The sequence below is a fragment of the Dermochelys coriacea genome, chromosome 5, assembly GCF_009764565.3.
Source record: "Dermochelys coriacea isolate rDerCor1 chromosome 5, rDerCor1.pri.v4, whole genome shotgun sequence".
NCBI lineage: Eukaryota > Metazoa > Chordata > Testudines > Dermochelyidae > Dermochelys > Dermochelys coriacea.
Window position 1 is genome coordinate 62,341,879 of NC_050072.1, and position 19,726 is coordinate 62,361,604.

The following is a 19,726-nucleotide window of genomic DNA, read 5'->3' on the forward strand; positions in this document are numbered from 1 at the left end:
ATGTAATTATTAGTAAAGCTAGAGTTGCATGTATCTTATTAATTCTGTTTCCTAAGCCTCCAGGAAGAAATCCCAGTCGGTGTGGACCTGACCTGAACCAGGCTGGCCAGCACCGTCTGTGATTTAGGCAGCATGAGAGACATGAAGGGGGAGGAGTAGCTGCCTTTGATGGACACCCAGCCAGCCAGTTAGCTGTAAAATCCCCTCTGAGTCTGTTCTCCGCTTGCTTTACCCGTAAAGGGTTAACAAGCCCACAGGTAAAAGAAAAGAAATGGGTACCTGCCAAAAGAGCCAATTTGAAGGTAGAACTTCTTAAAATTGGGGAAAAAACTTTCCCTTTGTCTGTTGCTCTCTCGGCTGCAGGGGTGGAGCAGCAATGCTATGTAAGGCTTGAACCAGGAATAAAAATTATCTTCCATATCTAGAAGAAATTATTTGGATATGGAATGTTTACTTAGACACAATCAGGTTTATTTTTTATTTTGGCTTGTGAATCTCCTCTGTGCTAACCCCAGATGCTTTTGTTTGCTTGTAATCTTTAAGCTGAACCCCCAAGAAAGCTATTTTGGGTGCTTAATTTTTGTAATTGTTTAAGATCTAGCAAAAAGCCTTAAGTTCTGGGTGTATTTTTTTTCCCTTCTTGGTTTTTAATAAAATTTACCTTCTTTAAAAAAAAAACATTTTGGATGGATTTTTGGTGTCCTAAAAGGTTTGTGCATGTTTGATTAGCTGATAGTTACAGCTAATTTTCTTTGTTTTCTTTCTTGGCTTTTCCTGGGGAGGGACGGGGGTTGAAAGGGCTTGATGGTATCCCACAGTGAGGAATTCCCAAGTGGCTCCTTCCTGAGTTCAAAGGGGTTTTTTTGCATTTGGGTGGTGGTAACGTTTTACCAAGCCAAGGTCAGAGAAAAGCTGTAACCTTGGGAGTTTAACACAAGCCTGGAGTGGCACGTATTAATTTTTAGAATCCTTGCATGCCCCTACCTTCTGCACTCGGAGTTAGAGTGGGGATTCAGCCTTGACACCTCCACTTTAGCCATACTGGAATCCGTGGGTCAAATACAGATGAGTTTGGGATGTCTCCCATAGAACAAAGCCAGAGGCCTACAACTTCGCCATCTCTTGATCACCGGAGACGGATAATGGATGAAGAAGAACTGGAGGAGGAGGTTACACTGCCACTCTTTCTCCTCTTCTTTCCCCGATGACGCTATCATACCTCCACCCCCTATGTCAGCCAGCGATTTTAAACACTTCCAGGAGCTGTTTCACAGGATAGTAGACTCCCTCCAGATTCCTTTGGAGTTAGTGAAAGAACAGCATAAACTGCACAACATTCTGCACACATCCTCATCCTTCAAAATAGCCCTCCCTGTCAATGAGTCCCTTCTCGACTTGGCCAACGTGCTCTGGCAGACCCCAGCATCCATCTGCAAGTGTGCCAACAAAAAATATCACTCCACTCCAAATTCCTTAGTTGTCAAGGCCGTGCATGAAAAGGGATGCCAATACCAACCTAGATCCACCCCTTATGATGCGGATTGGAAGTGATTGGATCTATTTGGCTTCAAGGTTTATTGATCTGCTACCCTCCAATTCTGCATCTCCAACTGTGAGGCCAAATACAATTATGTCAATTATTACAAAATCCGGGAACTCTGTCATGACCTTCCTGATGCCATGAAGGAGCCGCTCCAGGCGCTTGTATCTAAAGGATACCTTGGTCCATATAGCTTTACAGTCCTCCTTGGATTCTGCAGTTACTGCTGCCTGTTCCATTGTGACTACAGTAGTCATGAATTGGGTCTTATAGCTGCACCTCTCTGTGTTCCTCAGTGAGGTCCAAACCATAGCTGAGGACCTTTCCTTTCGAGGTTCCTAAATTATTTGCAGAGTGCATAGATAAGTCCCTGCACTCCCTGAACACTCAAATACTCTATGCTCTCTCTGCATCTATATGCTAGTGCTGAAGAGACAACTGGGGAAATAGCAATATCCCTGCAATCCTGAGCACTGTTCTCTCCTCATTTATGGTACAACACTTTTGACAGAAACCCCCTACCAAGGGCAGACATACAACTCCTCAAGGGCTACGTCTCTCACACTTTCGGCCAAACAATAATTTCTGAAGGTGTGGTCGAGGCCCCAAGAAGTCTTCCCCCTGTTCCAATGTGAACTGCCATCTCCAACATCCCACCAGTTTGACAACCATTTAGCCCCTTTCCATCATGGCAGCTCATTACTTTGTGTAAGTGGGTTCTAGAGGAGTGGTTCTCAACCAGAGATATGCATATCCTTGGGGTATGCAGAGGTCTTCCGGGGGGTTCATCAACTAATCTAATCTAGATATATGCTTGGTTTTACAACAGGCTATATAAAAAGCATTAGCGAAGTCAGTAAAAACTAAAAATTTTATACAATGACTGGTTTATACTGCTCTAAGTACTATACACTGCCACGGCCAGAAAAGATCAGAACATTCGGCTGCATCTTCCAATTGGTTTATTTTCTAATTATATAGTACAAATGAGAACATAAGCAAATTTCTGGTAATAGTGTACTGTGTAAAAGTGTATTGTGAAATTTTTTGTATTTTTGTGTCTGATTTTGTAAGCAAGTAGCTTTTAAGTGAGGTGAAACTTGGTGTATGCGAGACAAATCAGACTCCTAAAAGGGATACAGTAGCCTGGAAAGGTTGAGAGCCACTGTTCTAGAGATCATCAATCCCATTCCTATCTATCGATCCTATTCCTATCTATCCTTCCTACCCACCCTCTCTCCCAGTCTCTTTAGAACACATTCTACAAGAAGAAATAAACCACCTTCCGCAACTGAGAGCGATAGAACCGGTCCCATCCCTGCACACAAGGAAAGGTTTTTACTCCCGTTATTTTCTGATCCAAAAGAAATCCAGCAGGTGGAAACCGATCCTAGACCTTCAAAACCTCAACAAGTTTGTCAGGCTGCCACTTCAAGATGGCTACCCTATCCATCATTATGCCAGCACTGGAACAGAGGGACTGGTTCTCAGCCCTGTACCTCCAAGGCATGTATTTTCACCTCACAATAAACCCTGCCTACAGACAGTTCATCTGATTTATCATGGGAACCAATCGCTATCAATAGAAAGTACTGCCCTTCATACTTTCTAGAGTCCCCTTGAGTGTTCTCCAAAGTCCTCACAGTAGTAGCTGCCTACCTATGCAAAGAGGGCATAGTCATCTAAATATGGAAATGACAGTCTCCTCAAGGCCCCATCTGAACACGATGCCCTTCATGCTGTACGAATGACAATGGATGTCTTCTTGAATCTCGGCCTATAGCAGGGGTAGGCAACCTATGGCACACGTGCCGAAGGCGTCACGAGAGCTGATTTTCAGTGGCACTCACGCTGCCTGGGTCCTGGCCACTGGTCCGGAGGCTCTGCATTTTAATTTAATTTTAAATGAAGTTTCTTAAACATTTTAAAAACCTTATTTACTTTACATACAACAATAGTTTAGTTATATATTATAGACTTACAGAAAGAGACCTTCTAAAAACATTAAAATGTATTACTGACCCACACAACCTTAAATTAGAGTGAATAAATGAAGACTCGGCACGTGACTTCTGAAAGGTTGCCGACCCTGGCCTATAGTGTAAGCTTATGAAATTTGCTCTCTCCCTCAATGTGGAGGAAGATATGCACAGCTTCCCCCCCCACACACACACACACCATGAATTACGCAAACTGGTTATAGCATAAACAAGTTGATTAACTACAAAAGGTAGATTAAGTGATTATAAGGGATAGCAAACAGAACAACGCAGATTACTGAGCAAATAAAACAAACTCGCAAACTAATTTCAATACATTAAAGAAACTTCAGATACAGAAATGACACTTGCATACAAATTGGATAATCACATTCAGTAAATCAGAGCCTTTCAAATGATACCTCACATGACTCCTCTTGTATAAAACATATCTTAGTTATGCCATATTAATATCAGCATATCTCTATGAAGAACATGGGGCGTAGCATCACAACACATTCTTCCTCACATGAGCTGTGCCGCTGTTCTGTGTCTTTCCTCCCTTTCCCCTTCTGTTCAGAATATTTCACGAGATCCAAGGGGACCCAGCCTGAGTCATCCTTATTCGCATGATGGTATTCCCTCCGAATACTCTGCAACCGACTCCATCTCTCCTTTCACAGGATGCGGATGAAATCTTCTATCCCAATCAACAGCTACTCCATCTGAAGGCATGGTGCCAGGATTCGGAGATGACCTGCTCAGAGGCGGTTAAACAAGTACTCTTGAATAGCAGATGTGATACAACTAGATGCACTTACTTCCACAAATGGACTAGATTGCAGTCTTGATGCACCTCCAATCATGTCAAGGCAATGAGCACTCCAATTCCACTCATCCTGGACTATATTTTACACCTGAAAAGATTGGGGTTATCCACCAGCTCCATTCATGTGCACTTGGCAGCCATCATGGTCTTTCACTCCTAGATAGACAGCCACTCTTACATTCACCCACCAACCAACCGCTCATGAAAAGATTCCTGAAAGGCCTCTAAAATCTTTATCCTCACATATGGGCTCCCTTCCTAGCTTGGGCCCCTTGCCTTGTCTTACATTTATCTTACTAGACCACCATTCGAACCAGTGGCAACGTGCTGTTATGTTCACTTCTCCATGAAAACAGCATTTCTTGTTGTAATCATCTCTCCCTGTTGGGTTGGTGAAATTGGAGCACTCATGGCATCTCCCCCCTCCTGCTTCTCATAAAGACAAGGTTACGTTATGTCCGCATCCTAAATTTTTACATAAGGTTCCATCCTCTTTCCATCTAGACCAACCCGTCCACCTTCTCTGCTTCTTTCCAAAGCCACACAGCCACCAGCACTAGGTGGCATTACATATCCTGGCTTTCGGATGAGCATTAGCCTTCTACCTGGACAGAACTAAACCTTTCAGATGCTCGCCATGTTTATTCCTATCAATGGCTAAGAGATCCAAAGGCACAGCCATTTCTAAGCAATGCCTTTCCAAGTGGATTTCACAGTTTATAAACCTGTCCTACCAACTGCATAATCAACCACCTCCTTCTGGCACTCAAGCATATTCCACCCACTCTCTCTCCACCTCTTTGCCTTGCTCAACAATGTCCTGATTGCTGACATTTGAAAAGTGACTGCATGGACGTCTGTGGACATGTTTAGCTGTCACTACGCTATTACTCATGATGCAACATTAGATACTCTACTAGGACACCCTGTCCTATCGTCCGCGTTAAATGCTGCTCCGAAACCCCAGCCTTCCAACTAGGGCCTTGCTCTATAGTCACCTACAGAGCAACACCCATAGGGACATCACTCGAAGAAAAAGAGAAGGTTACTCATCAGGTGCAGTAACTGAGGTTTTTGAGACGCGTGTCCCTATCAGTGCTCCACTGCCTGCCTTTCTGCTTTGGAGTTGAAAGATGAGCTCTGCAGTAGAGAAGGAACTGGGTGACGGTTGGACCGCACAGCACTTATATATACATGCTGCTCATGGCATGAGACTGGGAGGTGTGCATGTGTGGTCCAGTGGGCACTGCCAGTGAAGATCTCCGATCCCAGACATAGGGCACTGTGGCACCTACAGTGGAGCAACCATAGGGTCACACATCTCAAAGAACCTCAGTTACTGCACAGGGTGAGTAACCCTCTCTTATACTGATACAAAAACTGTGTACAATAGGTCTCAGATAATGATCAAGATGACTCTTATCACTTGACAACCTAGTTTAAGTGGATTATCATACTAGCTTTTTTTCTCTCCCACTTTGAGATGTAACTTAATAAGGTTTTTTTTTTTAATGCCCGCTCCTACTCCCATTAAAATCAGTGACCACATTTCCACTGATCTTGGTGGAAGTAGGATTGAGCCCTTAATGTTAGATAGTTAGGACTAAAATTTCAAAAACACATTATTTACAAATATGAAATGAGCAATTACATGCGTAACACAAATTAAACAGTGGAGACTTGCTTGTGAGATTGCTTAAGTGCATGTTTTTTTAAATGTATTCCATACTAGTAACTTGTAAAGAATTTTAAAAATGCCAGGTTGCACCTTTTTTGCTTCTTTTTGGTGTGTGAAGAAGATCCAAAAGTTTGTTTTTGTTTCTCCAATAAGTTTATTTTCTGCTTTTTTTTATTAGTATTCTAAGAGTATCAGAAATATTAAATGTGATCTTCCCTGTCAATTATAACGTCTTGGGATCTCAGATGTTTATTTTGAGTTCTCACAACTTAGTGAAAAGGATTTTTTTAGACAGTCTTTCAACCAAGTGTTGATTAGACATTGTACTTAAATAGAAGTTAAACAGAGTTTTAAATGTGTTGACAAAAAAAAACCCTTTCACTCTCATTTGCTAGTTTTCAGTCTTAATTAATTTTTTCCACTCATCATATAGCCTTCCAAATAGAGTGGATTTGATTTAAATCACTAGTCAGGAAGACTCAATTTAATCATGGATTTCTACATAAAATTACATTCTTGTTGGTTGTTATATTCTTTACAGCTCAGAAATAGATGTAGGTTTCATTTTTAGAAGGTACACACTATACATTTTTAAAAATGATTTATTTTGAAAACTGATTTCAGATTTGTTTCACGGCTATATCAGAAAATGAATGATTGTTTGCTTCATTTACCTTTGGTAAATGAAATAACGAGAGAACTCACCTCCCAATGACTTCATAAATATTTCCAATTCAATAGTTTAATCATTAATATTTGGAGGATTTTCTTGCCATGCTGTATTAGGAGGAAACCATCAACAGACAGACATTTTAAATTGTTTTATTTAACTAAAACAACAACATTATGTATTCTGGATTTTTTCTTCAACAGCAAACGTATTTTAACAAAACAAGCATATGAATTTTTGAATTTAAACATTCAAGTGTTTTTAAAATCAGGTTTGTTTTTGTTAAAATTGTTTTTAACTAAAATAATAAAATGAAATTTATTTTTTTAAGAAAATAAAAATAAAATTGACTATGTCAGCCAGGTCAACGTGAGAAACTTAAAATATTGGCTTCTGCAGCTACCTCAGTCGTTTTCACTTTCATTTTCCTGTTTGTTTATCATCTGGAAAAGAAAAACAAGCTTTCCTGCTTCTTCAGGTCCCAAACAATTTCTCAGTTTGGAATGAATTATCCAATGGAAGAAAATATTCTTTCTATACCGGCAGAAGAAGCTACTGCTGTTAAAAGTGAGATTATCATTTCAACAGACTCTGAATCCAAGTGCTTAAGTGACTTCTACCAGTTCACTGGTGTGACTTTCTTTAAAACATCATCAGCAAATGTATTTCTTGAATGGTTCACCCTTCAGTCTGAAGTTTATTATAGTTTGCATTATGGAGGGATGATTGCTGGATGTCTCGTCATAGGCAACTCCTCTTCTTCAGCAGTTAAGGTTTGACCCTGGTACCTGGTATTGAAAATATTTGCAAGAAAATGAGCTGGAGATGGTGCTTGTCCCATTCGTTAATGCTTGTAATTTAACTCTGTCATTGCATATTTCTCTTTTTAAGATCTCACTCAGTTCCTTCTAAACTTCAACAGCATCAGCAAAAAATCAGCTATTTCCCTGCATTTTGTTCAAGGCTACAGAAATGGGCTTCAGGGTACTCGGCATGTGTTCAGCATTTCTCTTAAGCCAATGTTGAGAACTTTGGCTGTGACGGTACCATCTATTTTCTCAAGATCTTGTTCACAAACTGTCATCAGATTAGGCCAGTTCTTGATATAGTGCTCAAAAAAGTCCAGTACTGAGTTCCATCGCATGTCTTGTGGGAGAGTTCCTCCCACTTTTTTCAGAGCTGTTGCTGCTGTAAAGAGGTTGTTACAGAAGTATTTTTCAGTTTCAACAACATTAGCCTTTATTTCTGGAACACTTTGGCGAGGAGATGCATCAGATAAGTACTGCAACTGTATGTTATTAGCTTGGGACTCTCTTCTAAATTTCTTCTAATCTTGGATACATTTGCAGCTTTGTTTGTGACCAAGCTGCGTAATAGACATTTGGATTTTTTTTCAGTTTGTTATAGCTTTTACTGCTACTTCTTGTAAATATTCTGCTGTGTGTGCATTTCCTGATGTATCAAGTGTTTCTGTAAGGAAGACATTCCCTTCTTCTGTTGTCAAACAAGCAAATACAACAGGCTCACTGTGGACATTGCTCCACCCATCAAGACTCAAGGTAACAATTTCACCCTCTAGACCTTAAGCATACTGCTTAATTTCTCTTTCATATACTTTATCCAGCAGTTTGCCTGCGACATCTACTCTGTTGGGTGGACTGTGTCCTGGTCTTAATGACTGAACCATGTTAATGAAGAAGTGTGGGTTCTTAATCATACGGAAAGGAGAGTTTGTTGCATAAGCAAACTGGGCAATTTTTTCATCAATTACCTCTTTTTGTAATCTGCTGGTTCTTATCACAAACTTATCTATGGTTGTTTCTGGATGATGGAGATATTTTCTTTTTGCCACAAGTGATATACTGTGGCTATGTGATATACATGATGTGACTGGAATACTATCATTGGCAGATAACTCTGAAACTATAGAAAATGATGGTGATCTTGAAGGTGGATGGTCTTCAGAATCCTGTATGTTGAGGATGGATTTTCCTAAACAAAATAAGTCCATGCAGTTATTTAATTATTACCATACTGCTCATTTAGTATCACTCATTGCGTTCACTGATATTCAGTACTACTTTAAAGGTGAAATTATAAAAGGAAGATCTGCCTATTTCAGCTATTTATTTTTATCACAACTGCATCTAAAATGATAGTAACAACTATATTTTTTTGCTTGAACATGAGAATTCAAGAATAGTTCAGAGGGAAGATAGGCAGTCCCTAAGAAAGAGGGATGAAATAAAAAAGTTTACAAACCTGAAGACCTGCATGTTCAGACCTACAAACCTGCATGTTCAGACATGTTCCTTTCATAATCTTCAATGCAGCTTCCTCCTGAGAAGGAACACTTTTCATGATTTTGTTTCATTAGGGAAACCAGGCCTTGCATTTCTTTGTTGCACTGTTTGCATTTTGCACACATGCCTGTCTTACCCATAGGTAGAGGAACTTCATTAAAATATTCCCAAACTGGGTCTCTCTTATGGTCTGCTGCCATTTATAGGTTTTTCCTTCGAGTGAGAGAATGGTATAATAGATCTCCAAATCAATGAAGGCTACACTCAGAAAAACCTCAAGACTTCTGGAATATGTTGCTCAAACAGTTTCATTTTGTTTCTACTGGCTGTCCCTCGCTTCTCACATTTATCTCCAGACTTCTTCTCCTTGTCAAGATCTATTCTGCCCTCAATAATCTTCTATTCATTGAACTTTTTGAAACTTTGCTGTTTTAGAGAAAGGTGAGGGATTGACTCTGTACACAAATTTGCAGAGGGGCAATAGGGTTGAGGTCTGTTATTTCTCACCTCTACATATTATTTATTTTATGTATTTAAAAACATTTTTGCTGTTAACATGCTTGTTATCTCTGAAGAGACAAATCCACAATTTGAAAACTGCAAAACTGAGCATCTCTGATGGTATCTTCTAGACTGAGCACTGAGTAGATAGAAAGATTAATCTACAGAGAAGCCCCTGGAACCCCATAAAATTGGGTCCCTAATCCATGAACTATTGGAACTCATTCACAAAACTTTTCTTAAACATTACATGAATATATTGTCTCATACTATAGAATTAGAATTTATAATCCCTATTCCATGATGCAATGTTTTTGAACTATAATGTATGTTAATTAAAACTATCTTTAGATAGGTTATTCCTCAAAAAGCATTTTATCCAAAAAAACTATTTAAATAAAAAAATCTGATTTTTTTTTAATTTTATTTTTTAAAAAAATCATTGATTTTTATCCACCTTGATTCCAAAGTAGATAGGACCTGAATGTTGAATGTAAAAAAAGTTTGTCAAAAAGGGTTTCACATCTTTTAGACTATCATAAAAAAACAAAAAATTATAGAAGTCAGTTATTTTCCCCCATTGCAAGTCATCTTTAGTGTCTCCACTTTTTATAGTGAACTGAAAGTTCTTTCTCCGTCTTTTAAGGTGAAAGACTCATGCCTATAGGGAGTGCAGTACCTTAGTGAAAATTTGTTAAATAGGTCATCTCATCAGTAACTGTATTTTGTAGAAGCAACTTTTATCATGCATGGTAGTGGTTATTTTTAAGAAGGAAGCTATTTAATTTCACCTCATTTTTCTGATTAACCTATTATTTTCTTGTGCTAGACAACAAACATTTTTAATCTATGTAATGTCTGAAAATGAAATTATACTGTTAACACTGAGTGTTAACTTTATAAGCATTTTACAACAGTGTTTCTCCTTTAGTCAGAAATTGGCCTTTTTCACTCACTGCATGCCTGAGCATGTGATACAGATTAAATGCCTTGAAATAAAACTAAACGGGACTTTTTTCAGGATGCAGAATCTGCGAGAATATCATTTTGCTCTTTTGAAACTTCATGCATTTTAGAAACAAAAGTATAATATCTTATGTCAATGGGAAAGGGGAAGTAAATGAAAAGCTGAAGTATTAAAAACATACTGAAATCACAGCTATGGCCATTTTTTCCCAATATAGAGGTGTTCAAATTCAAAAGCAAATTTAAGAATTCAAAACATGTATAGTGCTCTAAGGTGGAAGCACCCCCTCCTCCCACCCCAAGTGGATATATGGTTGGTGCAATGATTAGGGAGGCAATATACAAAAACTGGAAATCTGAAAGTACTTTTAAATGCAAAAGCAAAATGCTCCTGCATGTTTAAATCATGTTGAGTAGTTTCCCTCCAGATAACCATATTACTATACTTGATAAGAGTTGTTGATTTTACCAAAAATATAGTAATAGTATATTGCTGGGTCAGTGGTCCTAGTGCAGAACTGGTGGGAATTCTCTAAGCTGTAAATTAAACCTCAGCAGGCAGCACGCATTAGTTATGACTGAGACTTAAACACCCTCTGTTGCCTGTAATTTTTTTTTTTCCAGTGCTGATGTTGGGGAAATTCCTCTGATAGCTGTTGCTATTGTAGCAGTAGCTGACTTTAGTCTTTCATATTATTTTTACATGAATTTACTTCTGCCTCTTTCACACTAACATGTAATTCTGAACATTATGAAGAGAGCCAACCTCAGCATCTCATGGATGTTAAATTTACTTTTATAGCCTCATTTGAGTTTTCTTATAGACATTGGGTTTATACTGTATTTGTTGTTGTTGCTTTGTACTGTTCTGCTTTTAGAAAAGGTCAGAGGAGTAGTCCAGTAGCTTAAATCATTGCCCTGGATGTAGTCATAAGATGTCCATTACAGATGGACCTGGCCATTGCTTGAGATGTCTCTGTGAGCCATAACTTGTTGGTTAAGAAATCTATGCTCAGATTCCACTCAAGCTGCTAGGTCTCAGTGAGCAACACAAGCTTCTCTTGATCTCATAAAGCTTCCGCTAAGTAGCTGAGAAGGCCTCAAAACATAAGTCCTTAAGTACTTCAGTACTTGTAACCCAGATGAGTCTTTGTTTTGGTATCAAAATAGGCTTCAGGGCAGCTCCTCTGGCATTTTTACAATTGGCCAGTTGCTCCCTCCAGGTTAGTCAGTGGGCACACCAAAGCTTTGGTATGCTTACAGCATTGGTTATACTCAATTCCAAATTTAAGTTTGAAGTACCACCTCCTTAGATAGAAGTCTACCTCTGGGAGAGACCTTATTATCTCCACTGATAATACCTTATCTGTCTCTAATTTCTTTCTTTGCAGAGATCTCTTTCTGGTTACTTAAGTTTCAAAAGCATTGGTGGTGTTGGGACAGACCTCTGGCTCTGAGCTACAGTTAAACTTGTATAGCCTGAAGAACACATTTCATTACATAGCTTTAGCTTTGTCAGTGACATATGCACCACATTTAATTGCTGGCTAAAACACTGATCTAGAGCTAGCTTTGAGCTTTCAGAGCTGTTAGTGTGCTGGGTTAATGATGCCAATATCGACATTCCTCTTTTCAGTGCTCTTGATTTACTTTGAAATACTTCAGTATTTACACCAATGCCATTGTTGCATTGTTTATCCAATGGTATCAAAGTTTTTGGCGTCAGTGTCTTTCACACTATTAGGGTTTACTTCAAAAATGTATCCAATGTTGTGTTTCCATCTATGTTCATGTTTTTCTAGTTCTTCAATTTGGAGTACTTCTTCCAAGTGCTTAAAACATCTAGAAAAAGTCTCCATTTCTTTCTGATATTTAAGACCCAAAGAAAGATGTTTGTTTTTCCTCTCTCAGTGCTTTCCTGTGTATTGTCTTATAGGGGTAGTTCAGAAGTGATGGAATTGCTCCCTTTCCCTTTAAGGCTGTGTGTGGTACATCTGCTGATTGAGAGAACTTACACCCCATACTTGACTCTGTTGGCATAGTTCTGTCATTTGATTGCCAACTACATTATACAGATTTTTAAACTGTACCACAATTAGGATGAAGTTAGTATTTCTGACACTTAATGAGCGCCCGGTTTCACTTATTTTCTCATAATTTGCATCTCATTTGCATGACCTCTAGTTTACCTTTGTCTGTATCATTGGTTCCAACATGGGAGGAAACTTTTTTTCTTATTCCAAGCCCCTGACCAAAACTTGTCTTGAAATGATATCTCCCTACTACCTGTGGGGCAACAAACCATAAAAGATTCAGTAATCGTGTATAACTGCCTTACCCTACTCATTTGTAAGTAATTACCTTTCATTACTGCCACTTTTCCTTCTGTTCTATGATCCCTTAGTTCTATATTTACATTTTATCATCTTTACATTATCTTAAGACTTTTGAGAAATGGATAATTTTACTATATGTACCATTCCTGTTACGGTGATTACATTTTTATATTCTGCTTTTAGAAAACTAAGCTCTTACTTAAATATATTCTTTATATTTTGACTTTATTATTATTTGTATAATAAAGCAGCTCATAAGTTTGGTGTTATAAAGTGTTGCTGGATAGCTCTTAGTAACAAAGCCCTTATACTGTTTACCATATTTCTGGGACTTGCGTCTGATTACCCATATTTACCCATCAATCCCCGGTCTTCCTCCCACCAAATCCTATAGCAGTACCTGTTTCGGTTGATGTATTGAATTCTTTTCTGGTAGCACAGCTGTGGTTTCTGCTTTCATTGCCCCAGAGGACAAACGACTAACTTTTGAATTGATAGTCTTTTTCATTAAGTTAACCCAAACTACAGTTCTTTATCACAATTCACTTTACTTGATTACTTATGTAAAATTTTAGTACTCAGTCAACATTGCACAGCTACTCACATTGAAATCAGTGTCAGTTCTGCATACAACTGAGGAAAAGTGAGGATGTTGATTAACTTTAACTTTATTTGTAGTTTTAAAAAATGCATCTCATGTTTTAGTTGGAGTATTTTATGATCCAAAGCTTGAATCAGAAGTCCTCTGAAAAAATGAAGAAAAGAGAAAAAAGCCACAAGTGTCATGGAGTTAAACCACCTCAGCTCGAACAGCCAGGTGCTTATAGTAGTAATTAGTTTTTTTCAGTGTAATACTGATCAGATTGATTATTTAAAAACATGTTTAATAAATTACTCATTAATAGCGACTACTGTGATCTGTGATTTTTATCTCAGAATGGATTACTTAATCATTTAGGGAAGACTTTGTGAATCTTGAGGATTTTATAAAACTATATATATGTAAGATAGATGGGTGATCACTTAAAATTTGTAGTATGTTTTATAAAAAAAAAATCTGGGGTTGTGCTCATAGAAGCGAACTCAGAATGTGGAACATTTAGTGAAATTATGGATGAAGCCTGAGTTTATACAAGCTGCACGTGAAGAGGAGATAAGAGACGATAGTAGTAACACAAGAACGTAAAGGGAGATGTTAGGAAGAAGGCCTGAAAGGCTAAAAGGTAGTTTGTCTTTTTTAATATAGGTTTCAGCAGTTTAACATCATACTAGTTTTTATCGTTCTTTTGATCAAATTTAAGTGCATAAGACTGGCCACCCTGAGTCAGACCAATGGTATAACAACTTGAAGGTGCTTCGTGTTAACTCTATATATAATACTTTTTCTAAAAAATGCCAAATATTGGACCTTAGCCCATGATCTGGAGCACAGTCCTCTCCCTAGTTCAAGTCAATGGCAACATTCCCATGGATTTAAACGAGAAGAGGACCAGACCACACCTGTTACCTTTAAAAAATGAAGTTACCTTAAGTTACGGTAATAAACATATTAGAAATTACCTTTGCAAAATATATACTCTTATAAAACTTCTCATAATTATACAACCATTCCTAAATCATTTTACACTCAGTTCTGAGATTGAAGTCAGAGTAGTACTTGTAATTGATCTGAGCTCCGCCTATGAAGTCAGAGGGGTTGCGTGGGTGTAAGGGAAGGAAGGATTTAGCCTACTACGTTTAATGGAGTTCTATAATTTTGCACTGAAACATTTTTTACTGACAATTAACTCTGAGTCTTTCAGGCTCTGTCTCTAACCTCTCTGATTTCTGCAAAGTGTAAGGTGTTGAGACTGCATTTATATTGTGGGTATGCAAAAAATTGAGTTGTTAAAGTTCTGAGTTCGGAAAGATTGTTTTACTAAACCATAATATTGGTAAAGTTTACACTTATTTATAGTTTTTTATGAAGTCCCTTTTAATGTAAAAACCATGTTAGATGACATGAAAGATTAGACATTTATATAATTTATAAATTTTTTAAAAAAATTTTGGAAGACTTATAAAATGGTGGAAACATTTTTACTAAACAGTTCTAATGTTAATTATTCTACTAACCTCACTCAAAGTGAATGAAAGACTGGATTTGTTCTAATGGTGAAGGTGATGTGTAGTTTTTAAGAGCAAATTTTTATTGAAGGTAATTAAGGAAATACCCTTTTATGTCCTCGTTTGATCCAGTTTCTGAGAATAAAGATGCTTTTGTTTGCATAGCAACTAATAAGAGTTTAGAGTTACAAAACAGTTCATTCATTATTATTTTTAATATCTCACTTTTATAGAAAAAATGCCAATCTTAAAAGGTGAAGCCTCGCATTATAATTCCGATTTACATAACTTGCTGATCTGCTGCCAATGTGTGGACGTGATATTTTACTCAGAAGATTTAAAGGAAGTAGTAGAAGCACACAAGATTGTTTTGTGCTCTGTAAGCCATGTCTTCATGTTACTTTTCAATGTGAAGAGTCCAGCTGATATTCAGGATTCCTCTATCATAAGGACTGCACAGACTCTGTTTGCAGTGAACAGTGAGGCTGTGTTTCCAGTTTCTAACCAAGGTTCACCATGCGGCCCACCGGTTAGAGTCATTGTTAAAGACTCTTTCTTCTGTTTTTGTTTGTCAGACATTCTGCACTTCATTTATTCAGGTATCCTGTCAGAATGGTTCCAGTGTTTACTATCTTTTTACAGAGCAAACATATTGCTATGAAGTGTATATATTACCCTACCAAAATATATTCCTTTATTAGGATTAAATCAGTTTGATTAAAAAGTCCATCTCTATAACCCATTATTTGGAAGAGCTTCTACATGGAAATGGATCTTAACCTTAAAATTATTGCTTTTAGTACTATACATTCAATTCCAAAGTCACTGAATCTAGTAAACCAGAATCTTCTAAAGTGGAAAAAAATTTCCTCCAAAATTCTAAAAATGATAACAAATTTTCCATAAGTAACAGGTAAAAATGAATGTAATGCCAAACATCACCCTTCTAAAAACAGCTTTTCAGTGAGATAAATTACAGAACAAAATAAAACTGTTAAAAATGGTTAAAAACATTGGGTACACTAGTATGTTAAAGAGAACGGGGAGCAACATTATCTGGTTTGTTAGAGCAGAGGACTGGGAGTCATGTGATCAGTGTTCTGTTTTCATTTCTGTCATTTTTATTTTGTAACTTTGGGCAAGTCACTTAACCTCTGTTTCCCTATCTGTTAAAATGGTGCTAATTATATTTTTCTGCTCTGTAAAGCATTTTGTGAGATTCAGTTGAAAGACACAATAAGTGTAAAGTATTATTAAAGAACACAATCATCTAGCAACTCTTTTGTTTGAATAGCCTATTGCTTTGTACTGATACGACTTCTAGTTGTATTACATATGACATCCCACTAATGAAAACTATAAGATATTTTTGGGAGGAAGTAGTAGTTCTCTAAATAATGCATCATTACATTCACAGTAATTAGAAATATGTACCTATATATTGTTAGAGATGTTATATGTAAGGAAGCTGAGTTTATCTTCAGAATGATGGTTGTTGAAAGTATTTAAAGGACTGTTCCCTTGGAATGGCAGTCCATAGCCTTTGGAAAGGACCAGGAATATTTTACTTTAATTCCTCCAAGACTGATTCCAATCTTATGCCGTCAGTAAATCAGCATGGAGCATTAGCAAACTTTTTTGTAAAAATAATTTGGATGTAAATTATCTGGTTGGCTGAAAGAGCCTTCAGTTTGTGTACCATGTTGTGTGTAAGCTGATTTTTTATTTTTTGGCCAAAGTCTCATACCAACCTTTGGAGGCGCGATCTTATATGAGGCTTGCATTGGAGGAAGTAGAGAGCTGAGCCCCCCAGTAATGTCACTTAACCTCTGAGGAGCTCTGCATGCTTCCTGATTCTCATGGCTTATCTATTGCTGCAGTGGGGTTGGATTTCCCTGGCAGGACTTAGTGCTGCTACTTGGCAGTTCAGTACTGCCTTATATACATGTGTATATTCCCACTATTTATATGCTGGTCAATGATTTGAAACCAAATTTAAAGTGGAAATTAGGAGATGATCATTCTATGTGATTTTCTGTACTAATTATCTCCCACTGAACACACATGAGGTCTATAAATCAACTTCACCAACTAGATCACTATGCTATATGCAGACTTATCAAATAATATTCATATAGGAAATGTTTAACTATTAATATCCTTTTAATGACTTTCTAAAATTCTTAATTCTCTTCTCTTTCTCCATTTCCTTTCCTCTTCCACTGCTCTAGAACTTTAGAGGAGGATGATACTGGCATTAATCCACTGAGTAATGGTAGCAGCTTAAGTAGGGCTTTAGAAGGAAAACTTCTGCTGGTCCCATGTATTTTAGCTGAGTGGCTGGAGCAGTCCTTACTAGGAGAAGCAGCACTTGAGTGATCTGCTTCTCTGTGGATCTTTGCTCCTGCCTTTCTGTTCAACTAGTGGTGGCAGCTTCTCTGAAAATGCTTCTCTTCAGCATCTCCGGACTGATGGGTGGTTTTTTTTTTTTTTTTTTAAGTAGGCAGAGGATTGAGGAAATACAGATGAAGGAAAGGGGGGGCGGTTGTAAAGGTAGGGAGAAGTAGGGCAAGAAGAAGGAAAGGAAAAGAGATGGAGGGTAAGGAGAAAAGTGAGTGTAGGTAGGTAGTTTACAAAATTGCAAAAAAGAAATGTATTTGAAATCTATGCCAAATGTTTTTAATACACTGTTTTGGAACCTTTTTGTGTTTTTTAAATCAGTCTACATAGAATAAATAAGTAATTTTCCTTAATTTAAATATAATACTTATTACAACAAATAAGATTTAATAGTATAAGTATTATATTTAAATTGTTAAACTTCTTATAAACCATTTGATAAGCTTAGTAATATGCTCAAGGGTGTTTGCTTTACCCAGTATACAAACACTGAAGATGTGTGCATATTGGCTGAATGCACACCCTGTTGTGTGCTATTGCTTCCTCATTCCGTAATGTTGATCTGCATTAGATGCAGAGGACAAAACACTATCTTGGAGAAGAAGATTCCTCACAGTTTGTTTCTCAAGCCCTTGATAATGCTGTAAATTCAGCCTCTTTTAATGGTGACTGACTTAGAGATGGGAGGGGGGGGAACTTTCAAAGACACAAAGGAATTGAACAGCTAACTCCCCTTTAGTACTTACCAAAGTGAAGAATTTATAATATTGGTTTAAATACCATATGGGCATGCACTGTGTGAGCCTCTCTCAACAATACCTCATTTGTGACTAATAATAATATCCCTTTTATTCTAGCCCTAGGGTTTTCTTGATCAGTCTGCCAATCCTTTCATACTGTGGAGTTTTTCTGATGTGCACCAATAGTTACCGATTAATTTAATTTCTGTTATAAATCAGGGTTTAAATTTAGATCTTCAGAGAAGAAAGACTAGTGAAGTAATCCTTTGTGCTTTGGCTTGTAAATACAGTTTGCTGGCCTATGCTGGTGTTCTGTCTTAATTTTACCTTCTTGTATATTAGCCAAAACACACAAGCAATTTATACTTGCATAGATCAAATTCTTCCCTAAGTTATAGCTTGTGATCTCATTGAGATCGTGAATGGTGTAAGTTGGTGCAGAATATGGTGCATATCAGACTTGGGTCTTCCCATTTAGAGGATTTTTACGGAAAATATGGAGTCAGGAAGAATAGAAGTCTAGTTTTTGAGATACAGTGTAGATGCTTTGTGCCCCGCTATCAATGGATTCTATTCATAAAGTTGAAATAGCCTTTCCCTCTCTCCCGCCACTGTTGGTATAGTGGCATGACTGGCGGACGGGGGTGAGATCAGGGTATTCCATACTGCATCAATGCCTAGCTGCTGTTTCAGCCCCTTGGGTTTGACTACAGTGGGTGAATGTGAGAGCAGACCTCAGTGTGTTCTAACTTATGCATGGGGACTGGCCTGCACGAAGTGGGGCCCAGCATCACAAGGACATGAATATGAGCCTTATGCCACCTTTTCGTCTCCCTTACCCCTTCTGACTATGTGCCTCTCATCTATAGTTGAGTCCCCCAACCCGTATGGTCATTGAAATAAAGCATTGATGTTTGAAGTTTATTCAGACAAAATATTAAACCATGTTTTTTACCTTGTTTCTTCAAGTGATACCATATGATACCAATTAAGTATACATTATTGCTAAATAAAGATATTTACTGTGCAGTTAGGGCTGGATCCTACCCCCATTAAGCGCAGTTGCAAATAGAATAAGCGTCTCCGAAAGAGGGGAGAGTTTTTTAAATGCTGGAATATGCTACCTATTGCTGAAAGAGACTTTCTCTTTACTAACCTTATAACCATTTGGTAATGTTCAGATGGAAGTTCTACAGATAACTTTAAAAATGTTTGTTTTTCACATTTACTACCAAAAATTTTAGCAATTGCAGTTTAGTCTTTTGAAAATGTACATAATCCCTCAATTGGATAATTGTCTTTTAAAAATCACGTACATGTAATTCAGATGCACTTTCTGGGGATACAGTGATTTAAGAATGAGCACCTGAAATTTTCAACGGTGTATAATAATGCGTGTGTGTGTGTGTGTGTGTCCCCGTCCTCTGACTTGGTCATAGGGTATCATGTTTCCATAGGCACTTTTTATCCTGACAGCATCATCTCCTCGATCACTTGACAAATGGGAAACTGAGGCACAGAGACCAAGTGACTTGCCCAAGGTCACACAGGAATTACATAGTGGAGATGGAATTGAACCCAGATCTCCCATGTCCCAGGCCAGCACTCCAACTATTCAGCCATCCTTCCTCTCTTAATGATAAAAAGTTCAAACAGTGAAGAAAGCATGAATATTCAG

At 37.8% G+C, this 19,726-nt stretch overlaps 1 protein-coding gene across 7 annotated transcripts in view; it reads left to right on the top strand.

The window, feature by feature from the left end:
• RHOBTB3 (Rho related BTB domain containing 3) overlaps positions 1-19,726 on the top strand; it is a 69,936-nt gene that overhangs the window by 30,146 nt on the left and 20,064 nt on the right. For 5 of the 7 annotated variants that reach the window (XM_043515447.1, XM_043515442.1, XM_043515445.1 and 2 more), the window contains 2 exons: positions 13,508-13,619; positions 15,142-15,507. In XM_043515447.1, the coding sequence (XP_043371382.1) occupies positions 13,508-13,619; positions 15,142-15,507 (478 nt within the window). The remainder of the gene's footprint in view (positions 1-13,507; positions 13,620-15,141; positions 15,508-19,726) is intronic. The other 2 variants (XM_043515446.1, XM_043515448.1) reach the window with 1 other exon arrangement.